Here is a 17,119-nt window from a genome sequence, read left to right as displayed (position 1 = left end):
TGAGCCCCAGCGTCCTCATCTTCACAGGACTGTCCTGGAGGTCCCTTCCCAGGATAGCCTGAGCTTCCTAAAGGGCTTCAATACACAGCTGATGCCTGATGGATATTTCTTGAACCAAGTGAAGTTTGAAAGATTGGGAATTCCCTGGTGGTCCAGTGGTTAGGACTCTGCGCTTCCACTTGCAGGAGGCACGGGTTCAATCCCTGGTCAGGGAACTAAGATCCCACATGCCGCACAGCATGGTCAAAATAAATAAATAAATAAATTTTTTTTTTTAAAAAAAGGAAAGGAATAAAGATTGAAGCTGCAGAGTACAGCATGAATATGAGGCACGGCGGTCAAACAGGCTCGTGAAACACTGAGATCTGAGGCCCCCGCCGCGACCCGCAGGGTACGGGGGGGATGTCAGGGAGTGAAGCCAGCCGGGTGTGGGACAACAGGAAATGGTGAGCAGTGTGGCAAGTCAGGAGCCAGGCCCCTTCAGAAGAAGCAGCCACCATCTCTTTCAGTGAGATGCGGCAGTGTGTAAGCGCAAGCCCAGGGCTGTCAGTCGCTCCACCTGTGGCAGGAGCAGGAGTGAGGGTTGTGATGTGAAGTCACCCAGCAGTCAAACATGACCTACTGTGGACCAGCTGCCAGCTCGGAGTGGAAGCAACTTAAGGGCGGCTGGCCTGGGCTCAGGGCTAGGATCCCTGAGGACCCAGGGAAGGGCAAGAGGCGAGGGGCAGGGTCCCCAAGGACGGGTCTGAAATCATCAGGATCTAGACGGGTGTTTGGCTTCAGGGCATTTATTTCGTGTTCCTCCGTACAGGCCCTGGGGCCAGGTATGGGGACAAGAGACCAGGCAGGGGTAGCAATAAATAACACGGACAGACGGGCTCCCCTCCAGACAGATGAGGTTAAAGGAGGTTACAGGGGAGCCACAATGCGGAGCTGGGGCGCTGGCAGGGCGGGGACAGCTGGGAGGGAGGGGGAGGCCAGGCCCCCAGGACCTCACTGTCACCTGCCCCGTCCCTTTCCTGCCCCAGCCCCCGCTACTTTGGGGAGGAAGGAAGCCCACAGCCAGTGGGGGCCAGTGAGGGTCCTGAAGGGGTGGTGGCCATCCGGGCTGCCCCCGGCTCCCTCACTTGACGCGGATTTCAGCATACTCGGCGAGCTCCTCCGTCAGGGTGTAGCTGTCCTTGGTGGGTCGTTTTCCCAGGTCCGAGTGAGAATAGCTCAGGTCCAGCTCTGGGGGTTCCCCCCGAAGGCCCAGCAGCCTCCTCTCAGATCCCAGGCGCCTCTCACTCTATGAAGGGAACCAACCCATTAGAAGGTCCTGTTCCACCCTTGACAGATGCAAAGGCTGGAGTCGCGTGCACCTCCCAGAGCTGAGTCCTGTGTGAGCCTCCTTCCTTGAGGACCGCCAGCCCAGCCAGCCCCACGGTCCCCAGTCCCCCGCTGGAGCTCTTGCCTGTGCCGATCCCCGCTACGCAAAACCACCTCCTCGCAGCCAAGCCTGAAAGTCGCCCACAAATTCAATGTCTCCAGGAAGCCTTCTTCAACATCGGAATTTGGGGGGGCACCCAATTCAGTCCATAACATGCCCTTAGATTAAAGCCACCTGGCCGGGTGCCCACCTTCCCCAAGTTTTGTAAATGCCCGACTCAGTACGTTTGGGTCTGGTGTGGTCCCCCTCCTCCACCTGGGAGGTCCTGCAGGTGCAACTTCGGCTTCCCTGTCACGCTTTCCCTCCCTACCCCCCACCTTTGGACACACACACACACACACACACACACACACAGGACAGTGGCCACAGACATACAGAGCGGAGCAGCAATGGGACAGAATAGACAAGGCCAGGAGTGCTGGGCAGAGCCAGACTGAAGTGGGGACCAACCTGGACGCCTGACGGGGACGCACACACATGCAGGCCAACCCCAGGGCCCAACACGGGCCCAGAGGTGGGCACACTGAGGCCCCCGGAACCTACCTCCTGGGGTGCTCATTCCAGGGTAGAGAGCTCTCTGGACTATTGGAGAAGGAAATGTAGTCATAGACGCAGGCAGGGTGGATGAGGGCTTCCCTTGGGCCCCGAGCTCCACAGTCCCCCGCCAGGCCTCGGCCTGAGCGCCCCTTCCCAGCCCAGGGCCAAGCCAGCCCTCCGCATGACCCCTCCTCCCCTTCTGCGGGGCCGGCGCCCCCTCTGCCCTGGGTCTCCCAGGCCCCCCTCCAGGCCCTCGGGGCCCCTGGCGCACAGGATCTCCAGCTAGCCCGGCACCACAGGGCTCTGGCCTCACCTCGTATTTCTCCGGCGCCCCAGAGATGCGGAAGTCACTGCTGAACAGGACGGGGGGGTCGTCCCCCGCCGGGAAGCTGGGGCTCTCTGTCACGTTCTTTCTACAGGGCAAGACGTGTCAGCTCCAGTGGGACCCCCAGGTCCCCCCACTCCCCTCTCTATCTGCAACCCCATCTACCTAAGAGTATGGCCCAAGGGACCCCAGAGCTGCTCCCACCCGCCTCTCTAAGATGGGCAGCAGGCCCTTTGATGAGCAGCCTCTTCCTGTCCACCACTGCCCACCCCTCCTCTGCTTCACAGCTGAGGATGAGCCACCTGGGCCCTGGTCTCTGCCACTTTCAGGACCCCAGCCTGGCTGCTCCGGGCTCTCCTCATTCGCTCTGGGGCTATTCGCACCCCCTTGCCGCCACGATGCGGAGCGGGGGGTTAACTCCTTGTCAGGAGAGCTGATGTGCGCACCACAAGGCAGAAAATTAACAGCGGCGCACCTGTGGCAGGTGGCTGCGGCTTGGGACTGCGGAGCGTTTTGTTTTGTCTTGTTTTGTTCTGTTTTTTTAAGATTTCTTTGATGTGGACCATTTCTAAAGCCTTTTCATTGAATTTGTTATAATATTGCTTCTGTTCTACGTCTTAGTTTTTTGGCCACGAGGCATGTGGGATCCAGCTCCCCGACCAGGGATCGAACCTGCACCCCCTGCCCTGGAAGGTGAAGTCCCAACCACTGGACCACCAAGGAAGTCCCTGAGGAGCGTTTTTGATACCACAGATATGTGTAATCGTTGGGGCTTCCGGAACCAACTGTGACGGATGTTCTGGGTGCAAGCCAGGGGTACCGGCTCTCCCCATCACACCGGAGTGGCAGGAGGCCACAGCACAGGATGCGGGGCACAGGTATCGACTGGTGAGAAGTGCTCGGCCCAGGCACTGGCATGCGTGACCTGACCACGGCGGCCCACGTTAGCCGGGGCCCTCTCTCCTCCATCCAGCTGAACATTCTCAGAGCAGAATCCTCCGTCCCTTGCCCACCCCCAGCCTCCAACTGCTCTGCCCCTGCCCTGCCCTTGGAGGCCACCCCGCCCCGCCCCAGCTCAGCCCGGAAGGCTACTCACTTTCTGCGCGTCTGGGTGATGTAGCAGACGACGGCAATTAAGATGGCAAAAGCAACCACCGCTCCCACGGGCCCGATCTTGGCCCACATCAGGCGATCTGAGGAAGGAGAAGACCCAGGCGCCCTCAGGGCTGCCGGTGGGAGTGAGGACACCTGGGTTCTTAGGAGACAGGCTGGGGCAGGGGTGAGAGGGAAAATATTTACACCGCTGGCATATCCTTGCACTGACTGGCTAGCCTGAAGGCCTTTGCTGCTGGAGGGGCCAGTAAAGTACAGGCAAGCTCGGGGCAGCCTCTCCTAACTGGCTGGAAAGGGCATCTCTACCACCCGATCCGCTGCGCAGCCTGACCCATGCGCAGCCGCTGGTGATCAGCCTTGGGGAGGGGAGCTTGGATCCAAGAGGGGTCCTGTCTGTCCCTTGACGCCCAGCCCCAGGCCACACCACTCACGGGCTCCCTGGAAGGGCAGCTCCAGGCTCTTGGTGCCATAGAGGTTGTGGGAGGAGCAGATGACCCGGGGCGGGGCCTGCGCCTGGCCCCGCAGCGTGAGGATGCTGGTGAGCAGGAGGCCGCTGCGCTCCGAGTACACGAACTCGCGCTCCGTCTCGTTCACGGTCACGTTACGCGAGGGCAGCTCGAAGGCCACGGACGGCTCTGGGTTGGCTTTCACCACGCACAGGCACTGCACCGTGTCACGGGCCGCCGCACAGTGGGACTCCAGGAGGATCACGGGGGCAACTGCAGGGGCAAGACCAAGACCCCGCGGGCTAGAGACAGGGCCTCGGGGGCTCCTTGGCCGTCGCAGAGATGAGCTGCCTGTTCCCCTCTGCACTCTCTTTTACGTCCTCTCTAACTCTGCTCACCTTGTGAAACATAGATCACGGTGCTGCCTGCTCAAAGTCCCCCTCCAATTGCTCCCCGTGTCACTTAGAATAAAACCCCAATTCTTTGCCTTCGCCTGCAAGGCCCTGCAGGACTTAGCCACGCTCTAATCTCCTGCTGTCACCTGGCTCATTCCCTTCCAGCCACACGAGCCTCCTTGCTTGTTTCTCATACTTGTGGAGCTTTTTCCAACAGCCGGGGCGGGGGTGGGGGGTCTTGCGTTTCTCCCTCCGCTAGGAACACTTCCCTGACACCTGCCAAACTCACGCCCTCACTCCAGGCAGCTTCTGCGCAGACCATGTCTATTTCTCTGACCACCCCATGTAAGTTGCACCTCGCTTCAATAACTGTTCACTCGAGTTTTCTCCCCAGCACTTATCCCTACCCGGGTTATACACTGATGTGGCTGGTCTTGTATTTGCATCGAGACAGGCTCTTACTCAGTCTCCACTCTGTCCCCCACACTTAGAACATGACTTTCTTTTTTTGCCATACCACACGACATGCAGGATCTTAGTTCCCTGACCAGGGATCAAACCCAAATCCCCTGCAGTGGAAGCGCAGATTCTTAACCACTGGACCTCCAGGGAAGTCCCTAGAACATCCCTTTCACCCGGCAGGAGCTCTGGGAAGACTTACTGGATGAACTACTGCGTTCAGCCAGCTCCCCTTCCAGGCCATCCTACAGATGCCCCTACTCACTCCCTGGAGCCCCCTGCATCCTGACCCTCCCTCCCTCGCAGGATTCCCCGTGGTACCAGGTACCACCCTCCACCCAATATCATTTTGTTGAGCTTTGCTTTGCTGCCATTTAAATTACAAAAACGATACTGGTATTTTTTTTCCTTTCATTTTCCAAAATATGAAATTATAATAGAACATTGAATGTTGCTTTTTAAACTATGTTCTCTTTCCCTCATGGAGAGTCTGGCATTCCCCTCTGCTTGCTCTAGACTGACCTCTGGTTCTCAGCCCTGAGCAAAACCCACTTCCACACGGGCAAAAGATCTTTGGCCCACCTACCCCACTTATTTTCAATTTCCAGTAAAAAAGAATATGCAGGTAACAGCGACGGAGCAGGGAGTCACATGAGCCGTGTAGTGGCAATAGGGATCATCCCATTTGGAACCTCAATGTGTACATATCTCTACGTCTAGTAAATGAACAGTTAAATATTCCAAATTCTGCTGAGGCAGACGTGCCGAGATGAACTTCTCATGTGTGCAAAGAGGGGTAATGGTCCTTGACTTGCCAGGGGCTACGGGACTCTGTTCTGAAGTGGGCACATGAGCTTGTTGAAAAGAAAGCTTAGGGATTTCTCTGGTGGTGCAGTGGTTAAGAATCTGCCTTCCAATGCAGGGGACATGGGATCGATCCCTGGTCTGGGAAGATCCCACGTGCCACGGAGCAACTAAGCCCGTGCGCCACAACTATTGAGCCCGCGCTCTAGAGCCCAAGAGCCACAACTACTGAAGTCTGTGCACCTAGAGCCCGTGCTCTGCAACAAGAGAAGCCACCGCAATGAGAAGCCTGCACACAGCAACGAAGAATAGCCCCCGCTCGCCACAACTAGAGAAAGCCCGCACGCAGCAACAAAGACCCCATGCAGCGGAAAAAAAAAAAAAGAAAAGAAAAGAAAAAGAAAGCTTAACATCCCATGCAGGGATCGAACCATTCCAGCAGAGGAAGCAAGTGAGCAAAGCCTTGGCAGCAGGAAGGCAGGCGGATACCCAGCCAGGAGTTCAAAGGAGAGATGAGTGGGAAGCTAAGAGGATGTCTAAGACTTACGGGGCACATGGGACATGTCGGGCACTATGGGCGCTCACCATAATTTCCTTATACTGTCATATCCGTTTTTCAGAGAAGAGAATCGGGGCTCAGCAAAGGTGAACTCACTTGTCTGGGATCACACAGCACATCTCCATCACAAGATGGAGATAGAGCTGGGATTCAGACCCAGGTCGATTCAGCTCTGTCGGGTACTGGGCACCAGTAACATTTCCGTTTCCTCCTATTAAACGGGTGAAGGGCAGTCCCTGCCCCCAATCACGTTGTTGTGAGAATGAAATAGGTCAATATGCACAAAGGGCTGAAACCAGTCTTCTAGTCATCACAGGGTCTCAGTGAGGAGAGTGCCCTGCAGGTCCCACGCTGTGCTGGGACCCAACAGCCCCCCCCCGCCCCCTCCCCGCTCAGGAGCACCCACCATCGTCAGCGAGCATGGAAGCCCTGTTGCTAGGGGACGCAGACTTTGGGGACAGAGAGGGACCTGAAGCCCGACGCCCAGAGGGTAAGCACAGCGACACAGGCCTTGGAGCCCGGTGACCGGCTCAGCAGGGGTGGGGTGGGAGGCACAGCTGCTCCTCCCCTCCGGCCGACTGAAGGCCTTGAGTACCTTGGGTACCAAGGACTGCAGGGGAGATGAAGCAGCCAGAGGTTTAAGAACTGGGTCGACAGGAGTCCAGAAGAATCCTGGCACTGGCCAGCCTTCCAGCTGCATGGCCTTGGGGAATTCTGACCTTCAGTTTCTCCTCAAAGGGGACGACGATAACACGTAGCTGCTTCAAGGGGCGACCACAAGGGCTCAGCAAAATAACACGTGCAGGGGATGCAATCCTGGCCCAGAGTAGGCCCTTAATGATCGTTTGCTGCCACCGCTCTTATTATACAGGAGGGTCTGTGACTGAAAACATTCGTGAGCTGGAGGTGTGTGTATGATCAGACGTTTCCACCAGATCCTCAGGGGGTTTTCTGACTCTACACCTAAGAACCCCTGGCTTGGGATATAGGTTTAACGGGGAAAAGCGTGAGGCAGAAGGGTGGGCATGTGTGGAGAAGGCGGGGTGCCCGCACAACCCATATGCGTGATCACGTTGGATGCCGCGAGCGAGCAGAGACTGGGAAGGAAGGTGCCCAAAGAGGAAGGGTTAGCGGGTGGCCACCACCTTGCCCTGGAAGATGGTACTCCAGGAATAATCTGTCTCTGCTGACTACGGCCACACGCCATATTGAATATACGGACTGTGCCCAAAACCTTCTGGCAAGCTTGTGGGGTAGGGACCATTGTAGGTGGAATCATTTGGAGACAAGTGCCAAAGGCCAGGCTGGAGCTGGGGAGGAAGCAGGGGCAATGGAACTACAAAGGTGACATTCCAGAGGGAGTTGCTGGAGGAGGGGGAGTGGAAACTGCGACTTGGGAGCTATGACCCGAGTGACGGCGGGGTGGGGGTGGGGTATTGGCAGTGATGTCCACAGAAGGTTGGGAAGGGCTCTGGTTGGCAGTGGAACAATGGGCTTCATTCCCAAGACAGTTGGCTTTTTATATGCATCCGTCTCATCTCTCTGGCTGTACCATTATCTGTTAATACGCTTGGTGTCCTCTCGGTCCTACCCCCCACCTCCCACTGAGCCACACAGCCCGTGCATGTAACAACGGCTTGATCAATGTATTCTGAGGTCATAACATAGGATGAGGTCAATGGGCAGCACAGAAGAGTGGAACCAGACCACTGTATTGGAATCTCAGTTCTGCCGTTTTCTGGCTGTGTGACTTTGGCCAAGTGACATAACCTCTCAGGACCTCAGTTTCCTTCTCTGGAAACTGGAGATAGTAAGAGAACCTCCCTCATCGGATGTAACAAAAACGAAAGAGTGGGTCCCCGTACAGAGCTTCCAACATTGCTTGGTGCCTAGTGACGCTCCATAAGGGTCGGAGGTCGTGGTTATTCTTTTAGTCAACGCCAAGGGGCTGTGGCCACAGGATTCAGAAATCTCCTTGGTCACAAGCCCACACCAGGATGTGGGGAATACCGTATTCTCAGGCGGGGCTTTTATTTTCCTGCTGTGGGTTCTGCTTTCCTCCCTTCCTCATCCTTATCTGCTGGAGCGAAGCTGACCCCTGGCTGGGATGCGTGGGTACCTCCCGGTAACCTGGGTGTCCCCCATTGAGCCGTCTACCACAGGGGTGGGTGGGCAGGAGTCAAGCCCGGCCGCCCTCCGCAGGGGCAGCGGATGCAGGGGAGTACTCACACTCCACGGATAGGTTGAAGGCGGTGGCCCTCTGACCGTACTGGTTCTCGGCCACACACCAATATTCTCCATCATCCTCGGGCACGACGGCGGGCAGCTCCAGCTGCAGCTCGCTCTCATAGATGACCGTGGCCAGAATCTGCTTCTCCTTGAAGATGGTAAGAATGGGATCCGGGTTGCTCTGTGTGGAGCACAAGATGGAGACTGTCTCCCCCTCCACGGCCACCACTGTCCCGTTCACCGTCGGCTTCCAGGGTGCATCTGGGGGGCAGGACAGGGGGCCGATGGTCAGAAGCTCCCACCCCCAAATGTGACCCCCGACGCCCCAATCAGGGCACACCAGCTCAGGATGGCTCAGGTAACCCCAGGCCTGGGCGTCTCGTTTACAAAGACAGGGGTTCTGCAGCGACAGCGCTTGTGTTTGAATCCCGGCTCTACCCCTTCCCAGCTGTGTGTGGACCCATGTCGAAACCCCTCTGGGCCCCATTTTTCTTATCTGGAAAATGGGCTTAATAATATTCCCAACCTCATAGGGGTCACTGAGAACCAACTGTGACAAGCACTGTTTTAGCCTGAACAAGGTTAGATGAAGATCCCTGCCCGTGTGGACAGATGCTGTATAAGGAAATCAAACATATAGTTGGCAAGACGGGGATAAGTGCTTTGCAGAAAAATAAAGGTGGGATGGGAAATCGGGGTAGTTGACGGTTTTCACCAGGATGGTGAGGGAGGGCTGCAGTGAGCCTAGAAGGAGGTGAGTAGGAGCCAGCCGTGGGGAGGCCCCAGGGGAAGAGTATTTCTGGAAGGCACTCAGAAACTGCTGAGTAAATGTTGGCCGGTGCTGTCATTTTTATTATCCCCAGCCCTGGGCACTTTGCCTCAATAAATATTTGTGAATGAATGAATGAATGAATGACCTCTCCTTGGCTCCTAGTTAAGAATCCTGTCTGACGGGCCCCCTCTCCCTGGGGCCCCATAATGTTCGGGGGCTGGGAGAGGCCTGGGTTCTCCTCAGCCCTCCCATCAGAACTGCAATGGGGCTTATTTTAAAATGCAGATTCCCGGAGCCAGGCCCAGCTCTACCCGCAGGAAACTGAATTTAACAGGCTTTCCTGGGTGGCAGGGATTGCCTCTGCCTCTTCCCATCTCGTCCTAGCGAGGAGAGTGGTGCAGAGTAGGTGTTCACCAGATACTCGTGGGGAAAATGAAGGAACTCCTTAACCTGCAACTTCCGCTCCATCTCCACCTCAACCACGGGCATGGTCCCGACCGTGCCCCCACTGGGCCCCCAGCTCCGCCCCGGGCAGGGGCGGCGACTCACACATGACGCTGAGCCCCACGGTGCGGTTGTCCTGGCCATAAGCGTTCTCGGCCAGGCAGGCGTAGACGCCGTCCTCCGCGGGCGTCACCTCGTCCAGCTCCAGGGACAGGCTCTCCGTCACCGCCTCCCGGAGCACCGTGCCGTCCCGCATCCAGGTCAGCAGCGGCGGCGGGTTGCTGTCGGCCCCACAGAGCAGGCTGACGTGGGAGCCCTCGATGGCCTCCACCGAGGAGTTCATCTCCACAATCACCGGGGGGTCTGCGGCGCCGGAGACACAGAACGTCAGCGGGCACGTGCCGCAGACCCCGCCCCCGGCTCGCACCCCGGCCCGCACCCAAGCTCACACTTGACGTCCAGGCTGGCGTAGCCTTCGAACTGCAGGGTGGTGTTGGGGAAGGAGGCCTGGCAGCCCAGCCGGTAGCCGTTGGCCTCCCTGGTGGGCACGAAGTGCAGCAGCGACACCTGCACCCAGGTGCCCTCGTCCTCGCGGAGCCGCCCCAGCACAGCCGGCTCCCCGAGCCCCTCGTGGCCCAGCCAGCTCAGCTCCGGGTGCATCTCGGGGCAGTTGTCAGGCACCATGCAGCTGACCTCCACTTCTGTGCCTGCCACAACCTCTGGGGGGACCATGATGTTGGGGGTGTCTAAGTGAGACGGGGAGATGGAGGGTGAAGGAAGCAGCATCGGACCCCCACGTTGTCCGACTCCAGTCCTGGTACCCGGTCCCCTCCCCATCCTTGGATGCAGAATTCCCTACAACCTTCTCTCCTCCTGGGTACCCTTCACCCAGAAGCCCTCCGCAGATCCAACCGCAGATGTAATAATAACGGAAACAACAATATAGTGGTCTGAGTACTTTACTGTGTGTAACTTGCCCGTCCTTCCAGCCATGCCGAAAGTAGAAAGTGGGTAATGTTATTTTGCCCATTTTGCGGATGAGGAAACTGAGGCCACAGCGCGCATGGGGTAAAACTGAGCTTCAATTCCTGTCGCTCTGGCTTCATCGTCTGTGCTCTGGACACTACATTATATTCCTCAAGAAACCTCTCTCCTTCCCATGTTTGCTTTGGTTTACCTTCCATGTGTGTGCGTGCGTGCGTGCGTGTGTGTGGTGTGTCCTGGAGCTGTCTGGCTGTGCCTAGCTGCGGAAGCGGGGGCTCTCTTTGTGCATCAGGGCTGTAATCTGGCCCCTCATGTAGACTCAGAGCTGATGGCAAACCTGAGTCTAAGGGTTCCATGCCTCTCGGGGCCTCTCAGAAACGAGGCAGTAGACCCTACTCTAATTGCCCAAACTGGCCCGGAGCTGCATTTTATTTGACCTAAATTTAGGGTATTTTTTTTAAAAAAATATCTGAATCAGCAGCTGATGTTGAAAAAACATAGAAAAATACAGTTCCCTTTGAAAATTCGGGAATTCCCTGGCGTTTCAGTGGTTGGGACTCTGTGCTTCCACTGCAGGGGGCACGGGTTCGGTCCCTAGGATCCCGCATGCCGTGTAGCACAGCCAAAACCAAAACAAAACAAACAAACAAACAAATGGAAAACTCAGAATGCTTGACAGCAATGACCCTGCCTTCTCACCCAGCACCACTTAGACGGAGCTGGGCGTCATGTACCAGGCACTGCTTTGCCCACTTGACAACTGTTCCCTCATTGAACTTTGAGTGCTGTTCTTAACCCTATTTTACAGAAGAGGAAAACAAGGCCCAGAGAAGTTAAGTAACTTGCCCTCAGTAGCCCAGCTAACATAGGAATCCAGAGGCCTGGCTCCAACCCCTGGGCCCGCTGCCTTTACCCCAGGTGTTTCTGGAAGAGTAAGACCACTGCTTTCCTCTGAGAGCCCTGCTTTGCCTGTTTCAGTCATCTGCCTGGGCCGTGTGGGCAGGGGGGGGGTTGCACCCCTCCCCCCAGCCAAACCAACAAGTCCCTGGTCCTGCCAGCTAGACCTCCCTGGAAAGGTGCCAGGAGGACTTCCTGCTCCCCCTGCGCCCTCTGCATGGCCCCAGCCCCACGGCATCTGCACAGCGCCCGGGAACTCACTGATGATGTCCAGGACGCTGTGCTCGGAGAAGGTGTACTGGTTGTAGCCCCCCAGGTCCCCGCGGAAGTAGTACTTGCCGCCCAGCTCGGGGCTGAGGTTGCTGAGCAAGAGGGTGCAGTTGCGCAGGCCCAGGGCCCCCAGGAGGCGGCTGCGGCCCTGGAAGCTCTCGTGGACGACTTGGGTGCGTGACTTGAAGACCACCGGCGGGTAGTTTTTCGGGTAGGGGCTATTGAAGTACCAGACGCCGTGCACAACGGCCGGCCGCAGCTCGTCGGGGAAGTCGAAGCGGCAGGGGATGGAGACACACGTGCCCTCGAAGGCCGAGATGGACGAGGGCATCCAGGCCCCCCAGTGACCCCCGCGAGAGGCTGTGGGCAAGCAGGACCGCTGAGGCTGAGGGACATGTCCTGCCCGGATGCCCCCATTCCCCCCGCTCCCATCACCTTCCACTGCCCTGCGGGGCGGGGGCGGGGTCCAGGGACCCACAAAATCAACCCCAGCCTGCTCAGGGGCCAAGACCCCAGGAGCCCCAGACCCCCAGGCATTACCTGAAATCATGATCCAAAACAGAGGCAGTGCCGTGAGGAATATCATTTTGTACAGCAAGTGAGCAACAGCTGGATGGGGGAGAAGAGAGGAGAGGGTTAAAGGCCAGGGGAAGTGAAAAGGGTGCTTCTAGTAAGGCTTTAGGAAGCAGCCTGTTCAGATGTTAGCCACTGCTGCTATTATTATGTATAATCACAAACACATCTATGGGCATCAACCATGAACCACCCCCAGTACTTTACGACACAGATTCATTTGATCTCTTTGAGGTAGGTGCAATTATTATCCTCACTTTGTAGCTGCGGTCCAGAGAGGTTGAGTAACTTGCCCGAGGCCACACAGCACGTAAGTGGCAGAGCTAGGATTCAAGTCCTGTCTGCCTGTCCAGGTCTGCAGATTTCACCACCAAACTGTCCTGACTCTATGTGGTAGTGACATGCTAATAATTGTCTTCATCACCATCCTGCCCTTGGGGATCTCCAAAGAGTAAGGATAGAGCCAAGTCTGGACCAGCATCAGGAAGCAGGGCAAGCCAGGAGGATGGGGAATTTGGAACCCTCCCCCTCACCTCCGTCTCCCTGAGTTGGGAATGTCTTCTGGTCCCACTTGAAGCTGTCAGCCGGCCAACCTGGAACAAGAGTCAGACAGGCGCAAGGAGGTGGGGGCCTGAGGGTCCCCTGCCCCTCCCCGTCCACTTTCCGGATCTACTGTGAGTAGATCCTGCAGGCTTCCCACACGGTCTCTGTGGCCCATGGACGCTTGGGACCCTCCCACACAGCCTGAAAGCTACTCTGTGGTCACCTCCCGAGGCAAACTGCGATGGAGGAGAACTCTCGGGAAGGAAAGGGAAGCAGCAGAGCTCTGGGGGTGGGGGGAGGCAGGGGCAGTGAACGCGGTGAGGGAGCACATGTCCCACGGCTGAGGCCTGGGGGTGGGAGGCAGGGACCCAGCCCCATCAATGACTGGGTTTCACATCATCAGCATTCCCAACATGCCACGTGAATTCCTGCCGCCCTCTCCCACCCTACAGATGGCCCCTGGCGTCCCCACCCTCCAGAGGCGAGAGCCCGGTACAAAAGAGCCCTGTTCCCTCAGGGTGAGGGTGCCTCGTCCTGGGGGACTTCTGGGGTAGATGGGGGTGAGGGAAGAGCTGGGCGAGCCTGGCTGGGCTCTGAGTGGAGCCAGGAAGGACCAGGGATTGGGGTTAGTGACTCCCTGGCACCCAGCTCCTCTGTGGGTCGCCTCAGGGCTGGACCCAGTGTTTCCAAGTGGCTGCTCTTCCTGGCCTTTGACACTCTCTTCCCACGGACAGACGCATGCGGTCAGACACATGCAAATGCCGCCATGAAATGTGACGGATCTGGACGCAGCCAGAAGAAGCAGCCTCGCACCGTAACACCCGTCAGGGCTCTGCACACGCCGACAGGCACCGAGACCCCCGTGCGGCAGACACACACACACCTGCGTCCTCCTGCCCACCACACACCGGGACGGGCATAGGCATGGCAATCGGGCATACACACGGACCTGCCTGCGTGCCATGCTCGCAAAGACACTCGGACCGGCTATGGACAGACCCACTCAGACACATGCGGATGGACACGCGGCAGATGCCACCTTTGCACCTGCGACGGGAAGGTACAGGAGGTAGACACAGGTGAGGGCCACAGGGCCTGGGCAGACGTGTGAAACAAGTGTGTAGACCATGCAATCTGAATGGGGGTGAAAATTGGTTCTTGGGGTGGGGTCCAGAAAAATCTTAGTTATTACAGTGGTTTGTGGCTCTCTAAAGGACCACGGTACATAAACATATACCGTCTATCCGTAATATTAAGATCTCATGGGGGGAGCTGGATTAGGAAAAACAGGTCTAAAAGCTTTCCTTAGTGAGGTGTAAATAAAGGTGGAGAAACACGGATGTGGATTAAGACTCACTAAGAGAGGTGCACGTGCATGTGCACACGCGCCCCCGTCAGGTGCTCAGGTGCTGGAACTTGCTCACTCACAGCCCCCTGTGCCCGCACCCTCCCAGATGGCAGGAGGCAGACGTCTGATCACCTGGGCATCCCTCCACTCTTCACCTGTCCCTGGATGACTTCCACCCCATCCGCCACAGACTTAGGAGCCCCAGGGCAGAACGTCCACCAGAGGGGTGCTGAGGAGGGCTCTTCATTCTTTCTCTCTGTGGTTTCTTCCCAAGGCCCCGTCACTATCCCTGCCACGGTCCCAGCCCACGCCCAGAGCAATCCTAAGCAGCACCTTCCCCCACCCTAAATTAGCGGCAGCTCCCAGCCACCATCCACGGCCCAGACCGCTTCGCACTGCACATGCCCCCGGCGGCCCTGCCCCGTGCTCTCAGCCCCGGTCCTCTGTCCTCCTCCCCGTCCCACAGCCCTCTCGGCTGCAGTACTCACCTGATGCTCTTGCTTCTGCACCCTCTGCTCCGCAGGCCCCGCTCGCAGTCCCCTGGCCTCCCAGGGTCTAGGCCCCCACTGACCAGTCCCTCCCCTCCCCCTGGGTGCCAGGGGCCGCCTGCCTCCAAGGCCCAGCTCCTCCCTGCCCCCGGGGGAGGGGGGCACAAAGGGCCCTTGTCACCGCTGCTTGAACTGGGCAGCCTGATGCCTGGGTTCTACGAGCTCCTTCCTGGAGGGGCTGGGGGCGGCTGCCTCACTCATTACCCCTCCATCACTGCGTACCCTGGTTCTGGGTCCCTGGGAGGATGCTCTAAGATCTCTGGAGTCTCAGGCTGAGAAGCAGAAGGCATTGTCCTCAGCGTCTAGGGGATCTTGGTGGCAGTGTTAGGGATAACCCCGGGCCTGAGAGGCCACAGAGGCCGGTGTGGCCAGGAGGAGGAGGCAGGACATCTCACCCTCGGCTCCAGTCACGTCCACCCTCTCTAGAGGGTGTCGCGTTTGGTACCCACATCCTGGTCTATTGTCTTCCAGCCACTTCTTGCCATCGGAAACAACCTTATGTGTTGACTCTCTCCTCCCGTGATAACATGACCTCCAGGAGGACAGGCCATGGGCTGCTTATGCCCAACCTAGCCTGCCGGGAGGCTGGCTCCTGGCAGAGTTAAGATTCGTCAACGCAAAGTGGGTGCACGGGTGTGATCCTCAAATGCCCTGAGCGGAGGCCTTGACGCCTCTTCCTTCCTCCTAGAAAGCTCCCCTGCCCCGTCCCACTCCCCGCTCCGCTGCTGGCCGTAGCCTGTGCGGCCTGTTGGCTCCCAGCTTGGACGCTGCTTCCTCTGGAAGCCTGCCCGGCCCCTCTCACCAAGCCAAGTTCCTCTGTTTAAATGCTGCCCGGTCCCTCTATGGCCCTCAGCACGCCATTTGCCAACCTGCACCCTCAGTGAGCTGCTTCCCCACTGGCATCTGAGCTCAGGTCTCCGCCTGCCTGTCTGTCTGTCTTGTTCACCACTGTATCCCCTAGAACAGTGCCTGGTGCACAGAGGGTGCTCAGCCAGGGCTGTGCTGACTCTCTGAGCTGGGTAGGGACCCTCTGTGTGCAGAGTCCACGGTGATCCTCCTGCCACCCCAGCCCCTCCCATTGGTCATGACCTTTGCATGGTGATGGTGGTGTGATGAAGTGGAGTAGTGGTTTGATCATGAGCTGTTTAGTCACACTGGGGCATCTTCTGTCCTCCTTCAGGCCAGGGCAGTAGGGAGGGAGGCGGGGAGGGTCCTTTCTCCCAAGGGAGAGCCCGGCCCCGGGGGTGGGGGGGGAGATGCAGAGGGTGATGGGTGGGGAAATCCCTCAGACTGGGGATGGAGGGGGATGGGGAGTCCCACCCCCACCTCGGGCTTCATGATGTCAGACTCCGCCCGTGCCTTTCCCAGTCAGGGACAAAGGCCCACTGAGAGTGGGCTGGGGCTTGAACGCCAGGGTTCCAGACCAGAGCGTGGCGTGGTGCTTGGGCTCTGGGAGAGGACACGGAGATCCTAGGGGACTCATGTCACAGCCTTCAGCATCAACGCCAGCCGCCTTGGGGTCTTGTGCCCGAGCATTTTAGGGGGGCGGGTCTATCGTCTCTCCGGGTGTGAACTGAATGACGGCTGTCCCTGGGGGCGGGATGTACACATGAGTGAGTCCCACAGAGGGCTCTATCGCTGGGATCTGCACTCAGGTCTCCAGCCCAAGGGAGGACTGGGGGACCGGAGAGCATGTGCCAGGAGAAAGGAGAGGTGCTACTCAGATCCCGCTACCAGTGCTGCCTGATCACCGGGCCCTTCCAGGCGAGGCAGGTGTGTTAGTTTGCTAGGACTACTGTGACAAAGTCTTATGAACTGGGTGGCTGAAGAAACAGAGTTTATTGTCTCACAGTGCTGGAGGATAGAAGTCTCCATGTCCACATGGTATTTTCCCTATATGCGGGTCTCTGTGTCCAAATTTCCACTTTTTATAATCATACCGGTCCTATTGTATTAGGACCCAACGTAATGACCTCCTTTTAATGTGATTATCTCTGTAAAGACCCTAGCACCAAATGCCACACAATCGCACTGCGGATTAAGACTTCAGCATATAGATCATTCTATTCTATTCTATTCTATTCTATTTGATTCTATTCTATTCTATTCTTTCTATTCTATTCTATTCTATTTGATTCTATTCTATCCTATTCTATTTTGCCATGCGGCTTGTGGGATCTTAGTTCCCCGACCAGGAATTGAACTCAGGCCACCACAGTGAAAGCACCTAGTCCTAAACACTGGACCACCAGGGAATTCCCAACGTATAAATTTTAGAGGGACATAGTTCAGCCCATAACAGCAGGAGTTCAGATTTTTATGTGAAATACCTCTATCTTCAGATATTAGCCCAATTTTTGTCTAAAACATTGTGCAGACCAAGCAAAATTGATCTCAGGGCAGAATCAAGCCTTCCCAGGCCCACTCGTTGCACGTGCTCTTGA

The 17,119-nt window shown here is 57.4% G+C and overlaps 1 protein-coding gene across 2 annotated transcripts; it reads right to left on the bottom strand.

The window, feature by feature from the left end:
• Nucleotides 1-770: 770 nt before the first annotated feature.
• Nucleotides 771-14,655, bottom strand: MAG (myelin associated glycoprotein). Of its 2 annotated transcripts, XM_027078935.1 has the most exons (13): nucleotides 14,616-14,655; nucleotides 13,444-13,585; nucleotides 12,770-12,829; nucleotides 12,204-12,272; nucleotides 11,655-12,023; nucleotides 9,962-10,258; nucleotides 9,618-9,875; nucleotides 8,297-8,557; nucleotides 3,836-4,123; nucleotides 3,388-3,484; nucleotides 2,280-2,379; nucleotides 1,973-2,011; nucleotides 771-1,288 (listed from the first exon to the last, which is right to left on the bottom strand). In XM_027078935.1, exons 4-12 carry the CDS (start codon nucleotides 12,247-12,249, stop codon nucleotides 1,985-1,987), a joined length of 1,743 nt encoding a protein of 580 aa, XP_026934736.1. In that variant the 5' UTR covers nucleotides 12,250-12,272; nucleotides 12,770-12,829; nucleotides 13,444-13,585; nucleotides 14,616-14,655; the 3' UTR covers nucleotides 771-1,288; nucleotides 1,973-1,984. The 2 variants fall into 2 exon arrangements, with proteins under 2 accessions (XP_026934736.1, XP_026934735.1); XM_027078934.1 differs by lacking the exons at nucleotides 1,973-2,011; nucleotides 13,444-13,585; nucleotides 14,616-14,655 and having other exon boundaries at nucleotides 12,770-12,823.
• Nucleotides 14,656-17,119: the final 2,464 nt, after the last annotated feature.

The sequence above is a fragment of the Aethalodelphis obliquidens genome, unplaced genomic scaffold, assembly GCF_003676395.1.
Source record: "Aethalodelphis obliquidens isolate GAN/ISIS:26980383/991018 unplaced genomic scaffold, ASM367639v1 scaffold43, whole genome shotgun sequence".
In the NCBI taxonomy this organism is placed as follows: Eukaryota; Metazoa; Chordata; class Mammalia; order Artiodactyla; family Delphinidae; genus Aethalodelphis; species Aethalodelphis obliquidens.
The sequence above is the reverse complement of the archived record's forward strand: the minus strand, read 5'-3'. Positions and strand labels throughout refer to the sequence as shown.

Bases quoted from the DNA above. Each gene is read 5' to 3' on its own strand.
- MAG (XM_027078934.1), bottom strand. From the start codon at position 12,249: ATGATATTCCTCACGGCACTGCCTCTGTTTTGGATCATGATTTCAG. The intron at 4,124-8,296 runs GTGAGTACTCCC...TTGCCCCTGCAG, and splicing joins CTTCAACCTATCCGTGGAGT to TTGCCCCCGTGATCCTCCTG. The intron at 2,380-3,387 runs GTGAGTAGCCTT...CTTGCCCTGTAG, and splicing joins ATCACCCAGACGCGCAGAAA to AAAGAACGTGACAGAGAGCC.